General features: G+C 44.4%; 1 protein-coding gene across 1 annotated transcript in view; it reads right to left on the reverse strand.

Moving 5' to 3' along the window:
* Window positions 1-394: 394 nt before the first annotated feature.
* esyt2b (extended synaptotagmin-like protein 2b) overlaps window positions 395-18020 on the reverse strand; it is a gene marked incomplete at its 5' end in the record, with an annotated part of 48475 nt that continues 30849 nt past the window's right edge. Inside the window, 17 exons of the mRNA XM_080548918.1 lie at window positions 395-518; window positions 605-654; window positions 769-874; window positions 1140-1271; window positions 1488-1583; window positions 1782-2170; window positions 2324-2473; window positions 3811-3897; window positions 4088-4162; window positions 6255-6317; window positions 6932-7033; window positions 7836-7931; window positions 8051-8140; window positions 8422-8470; window positions 9024-9106; window positions 9251-9427; window positions 9723-9843. Of these exons, the coding sequence (XP_080405044.1) occupies window positions 473-518; window positions 605-654; window positions 769-874; window positions 1140-1271; window positions 1488-1583; window positions 1782-2170; window positions 2324-2473; window positions 3811-3897; window positions 4088-4162; window positions 6255-6317; window positions 6932-7033; window positions 7836-7931; window positions 8051-8140; window positions 8422-8470; window positions 9024-9106; window positions 9251-9427; window positions 9723-9843 (1912 nt within the window). The 3' untranslated portion in view covers window positions 395-472. The remainder of the gene's footprint in view (window positions 519-604; window positions 655-768; window positions 875-1139; window positions 1272-1487; window positions 1584-1781; window positions 2171-2323; window positions 2474-3810; window positions 3898-4087; window positions 4163-6254; window positions 6318-6931; window positions 7034-7835; window positions 7932-8050; window positions 8141-8421; window positions 8471-9023; window positions 9107-9250; window positions 9428-9722; window positions 9844-18020) is intronic.

Consider the following 18020-nt stretch of genomic DNA (forward strand, 5'->3'; position numbering starts at 1 on the left):
TCCATATATAGTCCATGTGACACAATATGATTTCAACGTAAATTCCTTTAAGGAAATAGTAACAAATAACAATGCAATAGAAACCCCTGCAAGTCTTAATTATTAAATTCTATCCCAGTTATGCATATTTACATACATATTGACAGCTTAGAAAACAAGGCAGTAAATATACTTTGACACATTAACCAACATCTTCTGATAGGCAACACTTTTTTGTTTTCAACAGGACAATTTAGTGACACTTCTTTGACTTTGGATAATTCACAAGAAGCATGGTCAACTTCAGGCTTCACATGCATTTGCATGACATGACACAGGCTGAATTAAAAGACAATTAAAATGGTGCCCTTGTATAAATGATAACACTACTGTATGAAAGCAGATGGATGTGTGTTTGTGTGAATGTCACTATAAGGTCCAAACTGCAGGCCATGATGTATTATTATTATAAGGGTCTTCTTGTGGTCCACCTTTATGCCTGGACCGTTTTACGCGAACCATCTTCAGTAAGGTTGTACCTATAAGAGAAAATAAGGGGTTGAGACAATAAAAGAGCAATTCTGAGATATGCAACCTATTTATTGTAGGCAAAAGAGGGACTTACCATTGTGTCCATCCTTTGGCTATATCTTCACCACTCAAATCAACCAGCACCTACAAAAGTAGCATTGCCTGAGTTATACAATAACAACTTTTAATGATGAGGGAAATAATTCTTTTAAGGACATATGGTATAATGAAACCATCTTTTTTGTGCCAAACTGGTACCTTTCCAAGGAGTCCTTTGTGTTTGGACAGTATACTCCCTCTGTTTTTCACGGCCACATCCATAGTTCTCCTGTGGAGCTCCACCATCGACACACTGAACTCAAACCTGGAGACAAACACACACTCTTGGACTCCTTCTCTGTTTACGTGAAATGATGGTGAGTGGACATGGCAGAGCTATAAAGCACTCCAGGTTAAATAAAAAAATACTGCAAACAAACATAAAATATTGCTGTTTTAGATTGAGGGAAACAATTTATTCGTAAAACCTGTGTAGCTATCTAAGACAGGATAACCTGTACGTCTAGGTGCTTGTGATAATGGCTGCATAGAATACAGTAAAACAGGAATCCTATGGTGTCTGAACTCACGTTTGGTCATAGACAGGGTTCAGCGTCTTCTTCAGGGTGCCAGTCCTCCTACGACCCGTCCTGCTCTTGTCAGGGAGCAGGTAGAGTCGTACAAAAGGATCTGATCCGTCCTTTGTGAACGCTATGAGGTTACTGAGAACAGGGGACAATACATGTGGAGTAGGCCGTCCCATATACAGTACATGATTATCATTATCAGTTTGTCATGTATTACTCATGTTTTGTTGTTGAATAGAAAGAGTTTTGGAAACAAGGCCAGACAATTGAGATATGAAACATAGGATATGTAAAAGGATCCAAGTGTGGTTGTGCACCAGAGCATACAAGCACTACAGAGCTGTTACTCACCGGCAGGCGTGCACCACCACAATGAGCTTGTTCCTCTGGGAGCTGTGACGCACCGTCAACTGAACCTCACCCAAGGGATACTGACTAGGAGAGCCGCTGAAAACCCAATACAGCTGGTAATTAATCTCTCAAGGGTTTGGAGCACTTGTGTGTGTGTGTGTGTGTGTATGTGTGTGTGTGTGTGTGTGTGTGTATGTGTGTGTGTGTGTGTGTGTGCGTGTGTATGTGTGTGTGTGTGTGTGTGTGTGTGTGTGTGTGTGTGTGTTTCAACGAACGTAAAAGGGCATTACTCACTTCTGCAGCTGGCGTAGCCTCTGCTGCAGCTCCAGGGTGGCGAACGGCAGGGAGATGTCCGAGGCCAGGCTGGGGGTGGACTCCTTGTGGGACAGGTGTTTTTGGGAGCTGCAGATGGAGGCGCTCAGGTTGGCGGTGCTCCTGATGGGGCTGCATGTGTACGGCTGCTCCTCCCTGTGCTGGAGGTTGTGGGCGGAAGCCTCCATGGGGGGTGGTGAGGTGGGGGTGGCCGGGGTTACGGGGGACTCAGAGGTGGAGAGCCTTGTGGAGGAGGGGGAGGGGCCTGTGGAGGAGGGGGAGGGGCCTGTGTGGTTGGAGGTGAGGCTGGCTTTCCTCACCTGCACGGAGGAGGGCAGGTCCGACGCACCCTGCTTCTCCAGGCACAGAATCTACAACATAGAGGAGCAGAGGACATATTCCTATGAGCAGGGAAGGTTATAACATGCAGTCAAGAACATCTTTATTTTCAGTTATTATTAAGTTCTCTGTACACATTTCCAGAAATAGACAGGCCTACACTGTATATTGCAGTATCACCTCACCTTAAGAACCATCTTCAGCTTGAGGGTGGAGCTTGGTCCAGAGTTCCTCAGGGGAAACTGCTGAGTCAGAGTCATGTCCTCCTCAACCAGCAGGCCACTTAGGGGGACTGTTAGAATACCCAGGGTGCACTTGTGTTTATCATCCTTCACCTAGGCATAAACAGTAAAACCAGACAGCATTCACATACAAATGCATATACAGTAGACACAGTTACCACTCAATTTACACCTAAACATCCAGGCCTGACTACGTATGTCTGTCAGAACAACAACTACCTCTGGACCGCCACCAATCCGGCTTCAAGGCTGGGCATTCCAATGAGACTGCTCTCCTTGCTGTCATGGTGACCCTCCACTCTGCTCAAGCTTCCTCCCTCTCCTCTGTTCTCCTCATTCTCCTAGACCTGTCTGCTGCCTTCGACACAGTAAACCACCAGATACTTCTCTCCATCCTTTCAGAACTGGGCATCTCTGGCACTGCACTGCAGGTTTGCTTCCTACCTGGCTGGTCACTCCTACCAGGTGACTTGGAGAGGATCGTTGTCTTCTCCACGAACCCTCACAACTAGGGTACCCCAGGGCTCTGTCCTAGGGCCCTTACTGTTCTCCCTCTATACCAAGTCTCTTGGCTCGGTAATCTCCTCACATGGGTTCTCCTACTACAGCTGCACAGACTGTCTTTTCCCCCCTCTGATCTACATGTTGCAACATGTGTCTCTGCGTGTCTCGTTGACATCTCTACATGGATGTCAGCCCATCATCTCAAGCTCAACCTTAACAAGACTGAGCTACTCTTCCTCCCTGGGAAAGCATGCCCTCTCCAAGACTTCCCCATAACCTCCTCCCAGACAGCCAAGAACCTTGGAGTGATCCATGACAACCGCCGATCCTGTGCAGAGAACATCGCAGCGACAGCACGCTCCTGCAGATTCTTCCTCTACAACATCAGAAGAATACATCCATTCCTCACGAGAGAAGCAGCTCAACTCTTGATCCAGTCACTGGTCATCTCCCGCCTTGACTACTGCAACGCACTCCTGGCCGGGCTCCCCGTCTTCGCCATCAGACCTCTGCAGCTCAACCAGAATGCTGCCACCCGTCTGGTTTTCAACCTCCCCAAATTCTCTCATGTTACCCCCCTCCTCCGCACCCTGCACTGGCTCCTGAGAGCAGCTCGCATCAGATTCAAGACCCTGGAGTTCACCTACCGGGCGGCAAAAGGGACAGCCCCTGCCTACCTGCAAGAAATGGTCACCCCCCAAACTTCAGCCTGCTCACTCCACTCCTCCACCTCTGCTGGCCAACTGGCCCCACCACCTCTACGCCAACGCGGCAGTCACGCTGCCGGTCATGTCTCTTCACTACACTGGCTCCCCGCTAGTGGAACGAGCTTCCCACAGCTGTCAGAACTGCAGAATCCATCCCTCATCAATAGTTCTATGGTCAGAATGAACTGCATGAAAAGTAAATATGTGCTGCTGCATTACCTCCACCTCCAGCTGCTGTCTCCTGGGGTTATGAATGAGAAAGGAGAACGCCTCCTCCCAAAGTGGTTCTGTGGTCTTAAAGCGGGTCTGAGAAAATACACAAAAAGCCATATATTATATCTCCTCTTCAACAAGGTGTACAATAACCTCTATGCCAGAGTGAAATAAGTTATTATAATAACCACATTGTGGACATTTACTCAACCGTGGAAGGAAGTTCCCATGTTTCATTTTCAACAGTCAGAGGCTTTAGTAGTTAATAGTAATAGTTCCTCACCTTACTCGCAAAAGTTTTGTGATCAACTGTAAACTGAACGTAGGGGCTGGGATCGCTGTGCCCTTTCTTGCCAGACTGTTAGAAAGAAAAAAGTGACTCTGAATGAGAGTTACTGAGGCAACACCTCAGACTGAACAAGACTCCAACAACAAAATATAACTAAAACAACAGTTAGTTATTACACAGTAGACATTCACAATCACTGTTACAATGGAAGAACAACAATAAGCTTTTAGACAGAAAGGGCTGCTTGCACAGTTGCTAGGAAACAGTCAAGCTTAAGCTTTTTCTGTATTGTTAGGAACACGACTCCTTGCTTCCTCTTTGAAACCAAAGAACATTTGATATTGGTTACAGGTGTTAAATAGCATAGATACAAAGTGCATAACAACAATTCATGAGTGTAGAGTTACCAGACTACAGTGCATCCCTTCGGAGGGTGCTTTAGCCTGATTTAAAACCAGCTTGATGAGAAATATGAGCTCTGAAAAACATGGACTGTGAAAGTCATAAGGCCAACTATCACATGCCAGAACAGATGTTTAGTTAGAAGACAAAAAGAAAGGTCAGATTTTCATTAGGGATCAATCATTAGACTGTGCCAAGGGGATCTATACACATCAAACAAGCACAATGTCAATGTGCAAACATGGAAATATGTGATCCAGGTGAGTGAGAGGTTTTGATTTCTCCTGCCTCTTCCCCTCCTCCCTCCCTCCCTCTTCCCCTCCTCCCTCCCTCTTCCCCTCCTCCCTCCCTCTTACTGCCTCTTCCCCTCCTCCCTCCCTCTTCCCCTCCTCCCTCCCTCTTCCCCTCCTCCCTCCCTCTTCCCCTCCTCCCTCCCTCTTCCCCTCCTCCCTCCCTCTTACCCTCCTCCCTCCCTCTTCCCCTCCTCCCTCCCTCTTCCCCTCCTCCCTCCCTCTTCCCCTCCTCCCTCCCTCTTCCCCTCCTCCCTCCCTCTTCCCCTCCTCCCTCCCTCTTCCCCTCCTCCCTCCCTCTTACCCTCCTCCCTCCCTCTTCCCCTCCTCCCTCCCTCTTCCCCTCCTCCCTCCCTCTTCCCCTCCTCCCTCCCTCTTACCCTCCTCCCTCCCTCTTCCCTTCCTCCCTTCCTCTTCCCCTCCCTCCCTCTTCCCCTCCTCCCTCCCTCTTCCCCTCCTCCCTCCCTCTTCCCCTCCCTCTTACCCTCCTCCCTCCCTCTTACCCTCCTCCCTCCCTCTTCCCCTCCTCCCTCCCTCTTCCCCTCCTCCCTCCCTCTTCCCCACCTCCCTCCCTATTCCCCTCCTCCCTCCCTCTTCCCCTCCTCCCTCCCTCTTCCCCTCCTCCCTCCCTCTTCCCCTCCTCCCTCCCTCTTACCCTCCTCCCTCTTCCCCTCCTCCCTCCCTCTTCCCCTCCTCCCTCCCTCTTCCCCTCCTCCCTCCCTCTTACCCTCCTCCCTCCCTCTTACCCTCCTCCCTCCCTCTTCCCCTCCTCCCTCCCTCTTCCCCTCCTCCCTCCCTCTTCCCCTCCCTCCCTCCCTCTTCCCCTCCTCCCTCCCTATTCCCCTCCTCCCTCCCTCTTACCCTCCTCCCTCCCTCTTACCCTCCTCCCTCCCTCTTCCCCTCCCTCCCTATTCCCCTCCTCCCTCCCTCCCTCTTCCCCTCCTCCCTCCCTCTTACCCTCCTCCCTCCCTCTTACTGCCTCTTCCCCTCCTCCCTCCCTCTTCCCCTCCTCCCTCCCTCTTCCCCTCCTCCCTCCCTCTTCCCCTCCTCCCTCCCTCCCTCTTCCCCTCCTCCCTCCCTCTTCCCCTCCTCCCTCCCTCTCACCCTCCTCCCTCCCGCTCACCCTCCTCCCTCCCTCTTTCTTTATAAACCAGATTGACTTGTAATAGAATACCATAATACATGTAATCAAAAAGGTTGAAAACAGGCCTGTGAAACAGTTCTCTTTGTGAGCAAGAGAAATTACAATCTATCAAGTGAGGCTCATAGCCCAAACAGAGCACAGCCAGCGTGTGGACATCCATCCTCATGCATATCATACTGATGAATAAGTTATATCTTTTAGTGTAAATAGCTATATAAATAATCGCAATAATCACATGGCTGTGGAAAGCACATTCTACAGGCACAGACAGACAGAGAACACATACGCTGCCTATGCGTGATCTGTGCATGCTCTCTTACTTTACCTTCAGGGCCTTAAAGACAGAGACTTGCTTCAACGTGCCATGGTTCAAATTTAACAGGTTGCTCTTTTTTGCCAAAAGGACATAAGGAGAAAATCACACCCAGAGTTAGTAAGATGGGGTGACTGAGTATGGTTACGTTGTATGGAGTGGTATGAGAACAACCCAGAGAAGATGAAAAGATGAAAAAGAAAAGATGAATGTCCAAAAGTGATCAAATCACAGTGCAGACTATACCCAATGAGTGTGGAAGAATGGATACCATGGGGTAGAAGAATGGATACCACGGGGTAGAAAAGAAGAATGGATACCACAGGGTAGAAAAGCCAAGGTAGTATGTAAAGGAGGGAATTTTGTTTACTGTTTATTTATTTTTTACGCCACCTCAAAATCAAAAACCCTGACAACATTGAATAAATAATTATTGAAAACCAGCTGACCCTTTGAGTTGGTTGATGCGCTATTCTCTAACGTGTGTACCTTAGCATTAAGTCAATCTAATACATATTAATTAGAAATTACTGTTTATTAGGAGTTGAAACCATGCAGCAAAGTCAATCGACATGCTTTCTGGTACAGTAGAAGACTGCAGGATTTCTTATGTTTCTTATATGTTATGTTTCAACCCCACAACACACTGCTAATGCTAATTCTAGAATGCAGAGTACCGGACGACTCACAAATAATGTTTTATACAGTGAGGTATTGTTCTCACAAAAGACTAGGCCAGAAGCTCTCCTCTCTTTCAAGTTTCCGCACCCCAAGCTCCCTGTGAAGACGCTCTTTAGAACAGGGAGAGAAAAGAGGACAGACATGAGGGCGAGGAGCTCACAGTGATATACACTGCTAAGATACACTGCTATGGGTTGGATGTCTTGCGACTGAGATCCAGCGATTGCATAGTTATTACCAGGGCCATGCCCTGACCGGGAAATATTCTGGGCCTTACAAGATATAGGCCTACCTAGTGGACAGTTTTTCTTGGTCAGGAAAACCTCCTAGCCCTAGTCATGCTGTAGCTTCTACGGTTTCCTACCTGAAAGTGAAAGTGTGGTGATGGACAGATTTTGAGGAGGAAAAAAAAGGAGTCATTGAGGTGCTCATGTCCCTATGCATGTGGACGACCAGACAGACGACAGGGTTGGAGTCAGAACAGTAAACTGTGGCATGTTGACCAACCTTCACAGCAATGTTTAAACACCTACACCTGGCCATGCTCATTGAGCTGGGTAAAGGTGTTGGACTCATTCCTTGAGTTGACTGTTCTTATTGGTGGATTAAAATATATCTACAGTAGCAGTCACACTAGTACACATCTATGCACCCTTATTCACATCCCATAGGCTTATTCTTGTTAACAGTAACATTTTAAGCAAAATAATACAAATGTATGTATGCACCTAAACATATTAAGTATATTGAAGAAAGCATTAAGTCATCAATAGAGGTACTATGTGCTTTCATCTACAGCTGTGGAAAGATGCCTCTTTATGGCAATACAGCAATCAGCTTACTCCCATCCCAAACAAACTATTTCCAACTCCAGCTCCTTCTTGACCACGCAGTCCTGTCAGCTCTACTCACTGGCAGGTTCTTGGCTGAGTCCAGGTACACCACCAGCAGAGCCGACGAGAGCCCATCATTGGCCAGACTTCTATCTGCACGGACACTCCTCAACACCTTATTGGGCAGGAGAGACCATGGTTAGTCACCATGGAGACCAGGGAGAAGTGAGTAGCATTGTATTCAGTAATAGCCCTCACCTAACATGACAGAGGAAAGGGCCTGTGACACTGTACCTGGTCCATCTTTTCAGCAGTGGAGAGCAGGGAGAGCCACTCCAATTTTAAGTGTAGTTTCCCAGTGGACACTTCTTCCAGGTCAAACCACTAGAATGACAGGTGGCTCAAATCTTAATAGAGTACAGAAGTTGGATCCACAAAACATGCTATGGGTAGGTAGCAACATGTAGTCGTGATGGACAACAAGATGTCTTTAAGCAGGAAAAAATATGAGAGAAAATAATGATGTCAAATCCATAAATCGCTATATAAATCAGTCTAAGCACTGAACTGAGGACAATACTCTTGCTTCTCTTTGTAAGCTGAAAATTCATTACGGTATAACCTCCATAAAAACACAATACACATAAGAGCTAGTGTAGATTTACCTCGTCGACCTTCTGCTCTTTGTGAAGCTCTGTCATATCGATCATCAGGCTGCAATTGAACCAAGATTTTGATAAGAATCAAAAGAAAGGGAGAATCTGTGATTCATCTCAACAGAAGAAGCCAAATTGATTCTCTGATGCAGTGTGTTAGTGTGTTTGCATTCAGCTCCAGCCAGGACCTAAATCTCCCACTACAGGACTGGAGCCAAGCACACCAACCTTCCCCCTGGGATGAGGCCCAAGCAGGACTGGAATTGATCAAACCATTAAAGTGACTCTTGAAGTCTAATCACATCACAGATACTAATTCATCGGCCTCTTCTGTTTTTAAAAGACACCACTGACTAGGTTATACACTGGGGGATGTTTGTCTTATGATAAGGAGATGAGTGATAGATCTGTGAAAGTGTTCCAGTTTACAGTAATGGACTTTGTCTGTGTCAAAGCTATTGTATGGGGTTTTGTTATTGGGTATAATAATAATAATAATATCTTAGATTTATATAGCGCCTTTCTCAAACCTACATATTGCAGAGGAAACATAAACCTTCACACCATGCCTGGAGGTGATAAGAAGAAGACAGGATATGAGCTGAGCTTACCTCCCCAAAAAATCATCTTTGTCTGGGTCCTCGTCAAACAATTCAATCTCCAGGTGCTGGCCTGAGTGTTCATACACCAATGCCTGGCAATGACATGAGCACAACTCAAAGCATGTCCATTCACAGATGGCTCACATCTAACATTGATCAAGGTATTATAAAATAACAGTTAATACAAAGTGGTGGCGCATAGCAAGAGAGCAGAGAGTGAGTAAGAATGTCTTCACCTCATAAACTTCATTCCACTTTGGGTGGAGGCTCTCCTTGACCGTCTTACTCTGGAAGAGCTGGTTGCCGATCTGTAGGACGCCGTAGGGGTCCGACTTCCCTTTGATTAGCCCCCCCAGGTATTTATCCTTCCCCTCCAGATCCTGCGCTTCCAGGAAGTGAATCCTCAGGACTCCCTGGTGACACACAGAGGGACACTTCAGGACAGGGGCAGTTCTCAAATAGCAGCCAGTGACTCATCCAGAGCAGAGAGACCAGATAGGACATGACAGGAGCCACAACAACAACAACAACAACAGTCAGTGATAACAAACGCAGCACAACCCAGGGAGAAATCATATACAGCATGTGCTGTAACATAACATGAGGTGTGTGTACAACTCCAAGGTATCCTACTATAGAGGAATGCTTATCAGTGCAGATGATAAGATATTGTAGGGCGATAGCAGATAGCAGCAACACTACCTTTACCTTTGGCATAGGGAAGCGCAGCTGAGCCAGTTCAACATCTCCCACCAGAGGAATGGTGATGCGGTTGGGCAGCACCAGGTAGCTGTAGATGATGTCCTGAATCAGACTGTCAGAGAAGCCGCTGAGAAAAAAAGGAAAAAAAACACACACACAGTCAGCATGACCATGGATTATAAATATTAAGCCGTAATCTTGGTTAAGTAATAATTTCTGGTTGTACAATGTAGTGACTAATTTAGATTATTTTATTCTATTACACTTGTTTTTGTATAGTTGTGCTAGCACTGTACATTCTTTAGCTCACAGGGGTTGAAATTGTGTATGAGCAACAATCTGCAGATTCCCTGCAAGAAGGGGCGGCTGTGGCGCAGGAGGTAGAGCCGGCGTCTTATGATCGCAAGGTTGGCAGATCGGCGGTTCGAGCCCCGGCTGGCCACATGTCGAAGTGTCCTTGGGCAAGATACTTAACCCCAAAATTGTGACATGACGTCATCGACTTGCAAAGGGGGCGCAAACTGGAAAGGCTTCAAATCAGCGTTCAAAGTTTTTCAGAGCAAAAAATCTGATTTCATTTTTTTGTCATCAGACACAAGTTTAGGTTTTGAACTACCGGTACCCACTCGTTATTTTTTCGAGCAGTTTTACGATAGTTAAATACGTGTACTTAATCAACAAAATAAGCTTATTTTTAGCCTGAATCCTGCTGGGAAATCTTCCCTTGTGGGAGTGGTTCCAGGTTTTTTTAAACTGGTTCCAGGTTTTTTCTCATTGGTTGATCGATTTGGCTACGAGAAGCACTCGTGCTTGTTTGTTCATTCCACTCCACTCCACTCGTAAGGTAAGATCTTCTATTTTATGTACATAGCGAATTTGTTAGTTAAGTTAGTTACTAGTTGAAACCAGTGTGTTCGTGTATTTAGACATTTCTTTATTATTACCCACTAGCAACTAACTGAAACCAGTTCAGTCTGCAAGCTGAACCTTTTGTTTATTAGCATGCTAGCAGTATTGTTGTAGCTCCGAATTCTGTCCACGTTGTAAGTACGGTTAGTATGTCTACGTTGTAAAAGTTGTGTGTAAGACTCATGTTCAGTGTGTAATACTGGAATACTGTAACATGTCAAGTGTAATAGATTACAGAAATGTTAAAAGTTTAAAAACATGTGTTCCTTTCTTTGTTATGAACGAGCTAGCCGCTAGTTGGCTAACGCCAAACACACTACTCTGAGCACTAGGTAATTATCATTGTCATGTATTAGGCTAGCTATTTTATGAACATGGTATGGTAGTATTTTATGAATATGGAGTGCCAGTAACTGTAGGCAATATTTTAATGTACTATCTTCCTTCTGTTGCAGCTTTGATGCCCCCCACCCCACCAGACACAGCAGCTCAACAACTCACTGGCAACATTTTGTTGAATAACAAGAACAGTTGGGCATAGATACAGCATTTTGAACTGTGTCATGATTTATTATCTATTGATAGTCAATTCACAGACCTTGCATGCTTACCTGTGTATAGTCTGTTGTATGTTCTCACCAGTGGCGTAGCGCCCCGCAAGGTGGCGGCGGGGGCCCGCTCGCAACGGAGTAAAAAATAACAAATAAAAATAAAAACGTGCGTTTTTTACAGGCCGATGCGTTATTGACGTTGCGAAATTTCGCAATATGCACTCTACATTCTAAATGCTTGACTTAGCAAAAGGTACAAACAAGTGAGAGCAATAGCCTATAACTAAAACCAAATGGTAGACTACACTACATCAGTAGAATGTATTATAAGTAGAATAGTACAAGCTTTATTTCTTTTAACAAAGTGTGGTGTGCACAGCAGTGTGATATCTGTAAACATATCTGTAGACTCTCCGCTAAGGGTTGCCAGATGGGATTGAGAATTTCCAACCTAACCAATCTAAAAACGTCTAAATCCACCAAAAACCAGCCCATCTGGCAACCCTGTCTCCGCTGCATCAGAGTCTACTTGTTGCGTAAAATTGGCCAGGGTTTGTCAAATCCTTTGTTGGACATCTCGTTTCTTAAGTCCTGGTATATTGTGGCATTTCTTTACTGTTTGCCATCTGGTCTAGGAATACCCAGGGAGACGCAGACAGCAGAAGTAGATTCGAATAGTAGAATAGAAAAAAGAAACAGCTATATATAGCCTAACCATGCTGAATTACAGTATGTACCTGTATGATGCACTGACAGCCTGTGACTGTGAACCTGGCCGGACCCTGCCCTTCTGCCTGAGTTTGAGTATGATGCTGCCCAAATAAATGTTATTGTTTAGTGCTGTACGCTTTCGTGGTATTATATTGTGTGAATTATCATCTGTATGTTGTTTTTCTTTCACTCGACTAACCGCCGAGATAATGAGACATGTACTTCCGTAAACATACATTTTTTATTAGATTTTTTTACAATATCGGACCGACAGTCCCACATATAGCGGCTATAATGTCCGAATAGAGAATCTACCACCACCTAAAGAATGCTTATTGTACTTTGTATTGTATTTTCGCTTGCTCATTTTCCTTGTGTCTCGCTGCCTACGTGTGACGTCAAAGTCATGTTGCTATTGGATACGGCTAACTATGTATATATTTTTAAATATAGGCCTATATATTAAAATTAAGGTTGACACAATGAAGGGCCACTTATTTTCTTTATTTTATATTTTTTTTAAATTATAAAAAAAAAAAAAAAAAGATGTTTGGATCCAATGTTAGGGGGCCCCCTAGTGGCTGGGGCCCCCCCGCGGTGCGTCGCTTGCGGGCCCGTCCGCTACGCCACTGGTTCTCAGTTGTTGCCCTCAGTTCCAACTATACTTGAAACTTGAAACTGAACTATAAGGCTGGACATTGACTACTGAGCACTACACTATTTCCAGCACAAGACATCAGCAAATTACTCTTAATGCCTCCATAATAATAAGCTGGCTAATTAGCTACAGTAATAACATTGCTAGGTGATAATGTTAGCAATATCTAGCTAAGTACTGTAAACTTATCTTTGAAAAGTCTATCTGACCCAGTGACTAACACTAATGTTTGCACACTGATTGTACTTTGCACAGCTTGTCGCACTATTGTTCTGCTGTAGTGCGACTACCATCACTTATACTTATCACTTTATTACTTATTATTGTGACTATGTACCTTGTTGAAGAACCAAAGCGAAATATTTTTATTCTTGTGTACTGTAAAATAAATTCTGATTCTGATTGAAGACTTTTTTGTATCATTAAAAGACTAACAATAACAGTTACAACAACCATAAATAATAATAAGCTGGGTAATTAGCTTAGGTAATACCTTGCTAGGTAATAATGTTATAGCTGTATAACTATAGCTGTCTGACCCAGTGACCAATACTGACAGGTATTGACAGCTGAGCTGATAGCTGTCAATCTAGAGGGGGAGTGGTTGGGGTGGGGTTGACCAGCTATTGTTACCGCCCATTACCTGCCTGTGTGAAGGTGTGAAAAAGTCCCAAATCTTTGAAGGGCTTTTTCTCAGGATTTAGTTTTCAGGGTTAACAAGTTTCAAATACTCATGTCGTCTTACATTTTTTCCCGATGTCTATGTATGACACATCATTTGAAAGCTTACAATCTGTAGTTTAAGCATATGTAAAAAACAGAAAAATGACTTTGCCCCCTCCATGATCATTCCACCAGATCGCGTCACAATTGCTCCCAATGTTAGGGCTTTCACACCGGCAAAGAACTGTGCCGGTTCGCGTTCGCGTTCGGAAACCTCCGAACGTTGGCGCTGTCTGGCGAACGAGCCCACGTTCATACCAGTGTATCGTTCATACCAGTGTATCTGTTCATACCAGTGTATCTGTTCATACCAGTGTATCTGTTCATACCAGTGTATCTGTTCATACCAGTGTATCGTTCATACCAGTGTATCGTTCATACCAGTGTATCTGTTCATACCAGTGTATCGTTCATACCAGTGTATCGTTCGCCAGACAGCGCCAACGTTCTGAGGTTTCCGAATGCGAACGCGAACCGGCACAGTTCTTTGCCGGTGTGAAAGCCTTATGAGTGGGCCGGCACCTTGCATGGTAGCTTGTCGTGAATGGGTGAATGAGAGGCCATTTGTAAAGCGCTTTGGAATAAGGCGCTATATAAGTCAGTCCATTTAAGAAGAAGAAACCAATTTTACCTCTTTCTCTAATGGGTAGAATTCAATCTAATAAGATAAATGTTTTACACAGGTTTTTGTCATTATCCTAAGAGTAGACAGTACTATGGGATTGTCAGTGTATTGTTATGGCTGAAAGTGTCCCACACATAAGCCTGGTAGAGTCTGGAAGGTCATTCTACAGAGATGCAAACAGGACAGTGCTCATTCACACTTCCCATCCTTCCCTCAATCACCACCAGACTCCATGTTAGAGGGGATCATCTTATTCCCAAAGATTCATGGTCTTCCCTCAGTTGTATATGACGCTATCCTCTGATATGTCTCTTACAAAGATTAAGAAGGAGCTGAAAAGGGGAATTGGAGCTGGAGTTGGCAAGTGGGAGGAAGTGTTCACTAGAGTCAGGCTGCGTTCGTAAATTCGCTCTGGAAATCTGATCAGCACTCCTGCATCTTGTCCAATCATATTAATTGGTTCCTTTATGACGTTGAACCCAGTGTGCACTCCAGTGCTCTTAGAGCAAATTTACGAACGTACCCATGATTCCACTTCCCCATGTGTACGTTTGAGCCTCATTCAGTTCACAGTTCTGCAGAGGATTAACTTTTCCAAGGCCAAACTTTGTAAGTTTCCAACACAAATGACACATGTGACAGGTGCTCTTTTTCTCCCGAAGACCTTACTCATACAGTATGTTATATACCTGTCATGGACTAAAATGGTTCTTTGATACCATGTATAGAGCTCTCGATTGTCCACTGATAGCTATTTTTGGGATACCATCTGATCTTTGCAGTCTCAACAAAAATAAGTGTGTTGCCTTTGCCTCTCATAGTGCACAGAAACATTTTACTGCATTGTAAATAATCCTCCCTCTTCCACTTCTTGGTTGAGGGATTTTATGTAATTTTTGCCATTGGAGAAAGTGAAATGTGACAGGGACTAATGAAAAAGTCCCAATGTAGGGCACAGTCTTTTTTCATTCATTGATTTTTTCCAGATTACGAACTGGCAGATTGTAAGCTTTCAAATGATGTGTCATACATTGAACGCTGAAACAAGTTAAAGTTATGCATATTTAAATGTTGATACCCCCAAAATCTACAAATAGAGAAATTCAGCCTCAAAGTTTTCACAGTCACTTTTCACAGGCAGGTAATGGGTGGGAACAATAGCTGGTTAACTCCACCCACAACCCCTCTCCCAGGACAATCCCTGACATTATCTACCTGTCATCTGTCAGTGGGGTTGTCAGCTAACCCTCAGGAAACAAACTTGCAGGGCTGACATGTTTAAATTGCTAAATAATAATAATAATTCAAGATTCATGATTTTAGCCATGTGTGCCAACATTTTTAGTACATCCCATTATACAAGTACAAGAGAGAAAAATTATCTGTACAGTGTACACCTTCTCATTCATTCACGTGATGTAATGGTGTGGGTAATGTTTTCTTGGCACACATGGCCATTGCTTGAATGCCACAGACTATTTGAGTATTGTTGCTGACCATGTGCATCCCTTCATGGCCACAATGTACCCATCTTCTAATGGCTACCTCCAGAATGATAATGCATCATGTCATAAAGCAAAAGTCGTCTCAAACTGGTGCCATGAATATGACAATGAGTTCAGTATTCTTCAGTGGCCTTTCCAGTCACTGGATCTGAATCCAATTTGGGTTGTGGTAGAACGGGAGATTCACAGCTTGAAAGGGCACCTGCTTCCATGCAGGAATTGCGCGATGCAATCATATAATCATGGACCAGAATCTCAAAAGATTGTTTCCAACATCTTGTGGAATGCCACAAAGAATTGAGGCTGTTTTGAGAGCAAATGGAGGCCCTACCCAGTATTAGTATAGTGCTCCTGATAATGTGTTCAGTACAAGTACGGTACAAAAGGAACTTAACGGTTTTTTATTTGTGTATATATATATATGTATATAAGGCAGTAGGAGGGTTATTTTTTTATAGGGTGCCTTTTCCGTCCCCAGTACAAATCATGTTGTATTTTGTCTAAATTTGGACAAATACTAACTCCATTAGTTTTTCCATGTATAGTCAATTGTTATTTATTATGAATACAATGATATGGGCTTCTAAGTTGTTGTTTTTTACATTTTAAAAGCTTTGGTTAAAGACGTAAATGGGATTTTGCCATGTCCCCAGTGTTGATCATTCAACTTCAATCTAAAAAGTAACTAATAAAAACATATACATTTCCAAATATGTTATTATTATTTAATTTTCCTGAGCAATATCTATTGAATCAAATATCATTTTTATCTTTTTTTTTCTCAATTTTGTACAAACAATGTACCTTCGGTCACTGTCCACCCTGTTGAGCTGTGTTAATGTCCCTTTAAAAAAAACTAACATTACTCTCAAGTTAGATATGTCCTTTATATAAAAAGAACATACAAATATAGGTAAATCAACAAGTTATGAAGTCCAAATGACACCGTATTAAAAAATGACCCAGGAACATTGGAATGGGTTCAAGCATGCTGTTGGAGTTGGCCAACACACCTATATCCCTCTGATCCACTGAGGAGTCAACACTCTGCAGTGACATGAAGGAGCCCTGCAGCCCTGCAGCGAAGGATTACAATGCCTTGTAAGGGAATTCAATACCACAACTGATGACAGTTACAGTTACTTTATTTCTGTTTAATACTGTTAGACACAACATACAGTAACTACGGTTTCTTTATCAATCAATTCATATTCATGTTGATTAGCACACATCGGTACAGTATACTGTAATTCCCACACAATACCTGCCTTTCTTTCCCTCATAGAAACACAGCTGCACAAGAAACATATTCATGGTTCTCCTTAGCGAGCGGAAATGGAGAGCCCTGGTCTCTCAGCAGATTAAAAGACGCATTAAAGGGAACACTATTCCTCTTGAGTGTGGGCTTGATCATGTGGTTTGTATATCTGAGTATACAGTGCAGCACAGGGGGTGGCAAGGATTCCTGCGGCATCAGCTGCTATTGTCATCCCCCCTGCCACCCCCCCCACCCCCCATCACCACCCCCGACCTTGCAGTGAGACACAGAGGTAGTTCATCCTCACAACAAAACACCACCATACAACACACATAAACACACGCTAGCTGTCAGACACCCTCTGTCTCATAACAATGAGGGGAAGGGAGAGGGAGACTGACAAACAAGCGGTCCAGTACTGTAGTCTCCGTGGAATATGATGTGGAACCTAGAATGGTTCTGTGGGCGGGGGAGTACATGTCACTGTGACTGGTGGAATGGGTGTGGTTTTATCTACTCAGTGATTCAGGCTCCGCCCCTCCAGAATGCAGCTGGCACTGTCTGTCCCCTGATGTTAGGGAGGCGGAAACTCTGACTGTCATTTCTCTGCCCGGGCCTGTCCAACTCTCTCCACCCCCCCCCCCACCCCACCCCCACCCCAGACGCACCCCCACCCCCAACACTTGCATGTGAGCCTTCACACACAGCTGACCAGATCGATTACATCTCTCTAGGGAGCTGGCTGTGGGGGAGGGGAGTGAGGGGGGGGCGGCTGGTGTTTGTCCTCTGGAGAAGCATGGGGGACGATTTTGTCACTGAGCTTTGTAAGTGTCAACAGTACACCCGTGTCTAAATAGACTGTGGATGAGAGCAGCTGTATCCTGAAATCTTTATTAGGAATGTTTTTCCACAGCAGGAGCTTTTTCCACATGGCTAAAATGCATTACTGTAATTATGAGCAATACAAACCCAAATCACAATCCTATAATAGACACTAGGATAACATGTCAACTATTAGATAATACTAAGTCTGGATCTGTAGAGATGTCAGAGTGTATCTACTCTGTGAATGCCATTATGCTGGACACAGCTAGAATGGATTAAAGCAGGGGGGGGTCCTCCCATACATGGTTTGAGTTTCTAATGTGACTCACGGAACCAGAAATATTCAAAAGAGATGCACAGACATGGAACATTGGCTGGATGAGGAGCTCTCTCCTTCACTAAACAGTTGCCTGAACTGAGATAGACTCCAGCTGTGACTCCTCTACAGTAATGCCTTTATTCTACCATAGCAGAGCACTGGCTACACAGTTGCTAATAAACCATACCAGTCAATGCACTTCAATTCAAATGAGCATTTG

Source organism: Nansenia antarctica (genome assembly GCF_963989245.1).
Source record: "Nansenia antarctica genome assembly, chromosome: 19".
In the NCBI taxonomy this organism is placed as follows: Eukaryota; Metazoa; Chordata; class Actinopteri; order Argentiniformes; family Microstomatidae; genus Nansenia; species Nansenia antarctica.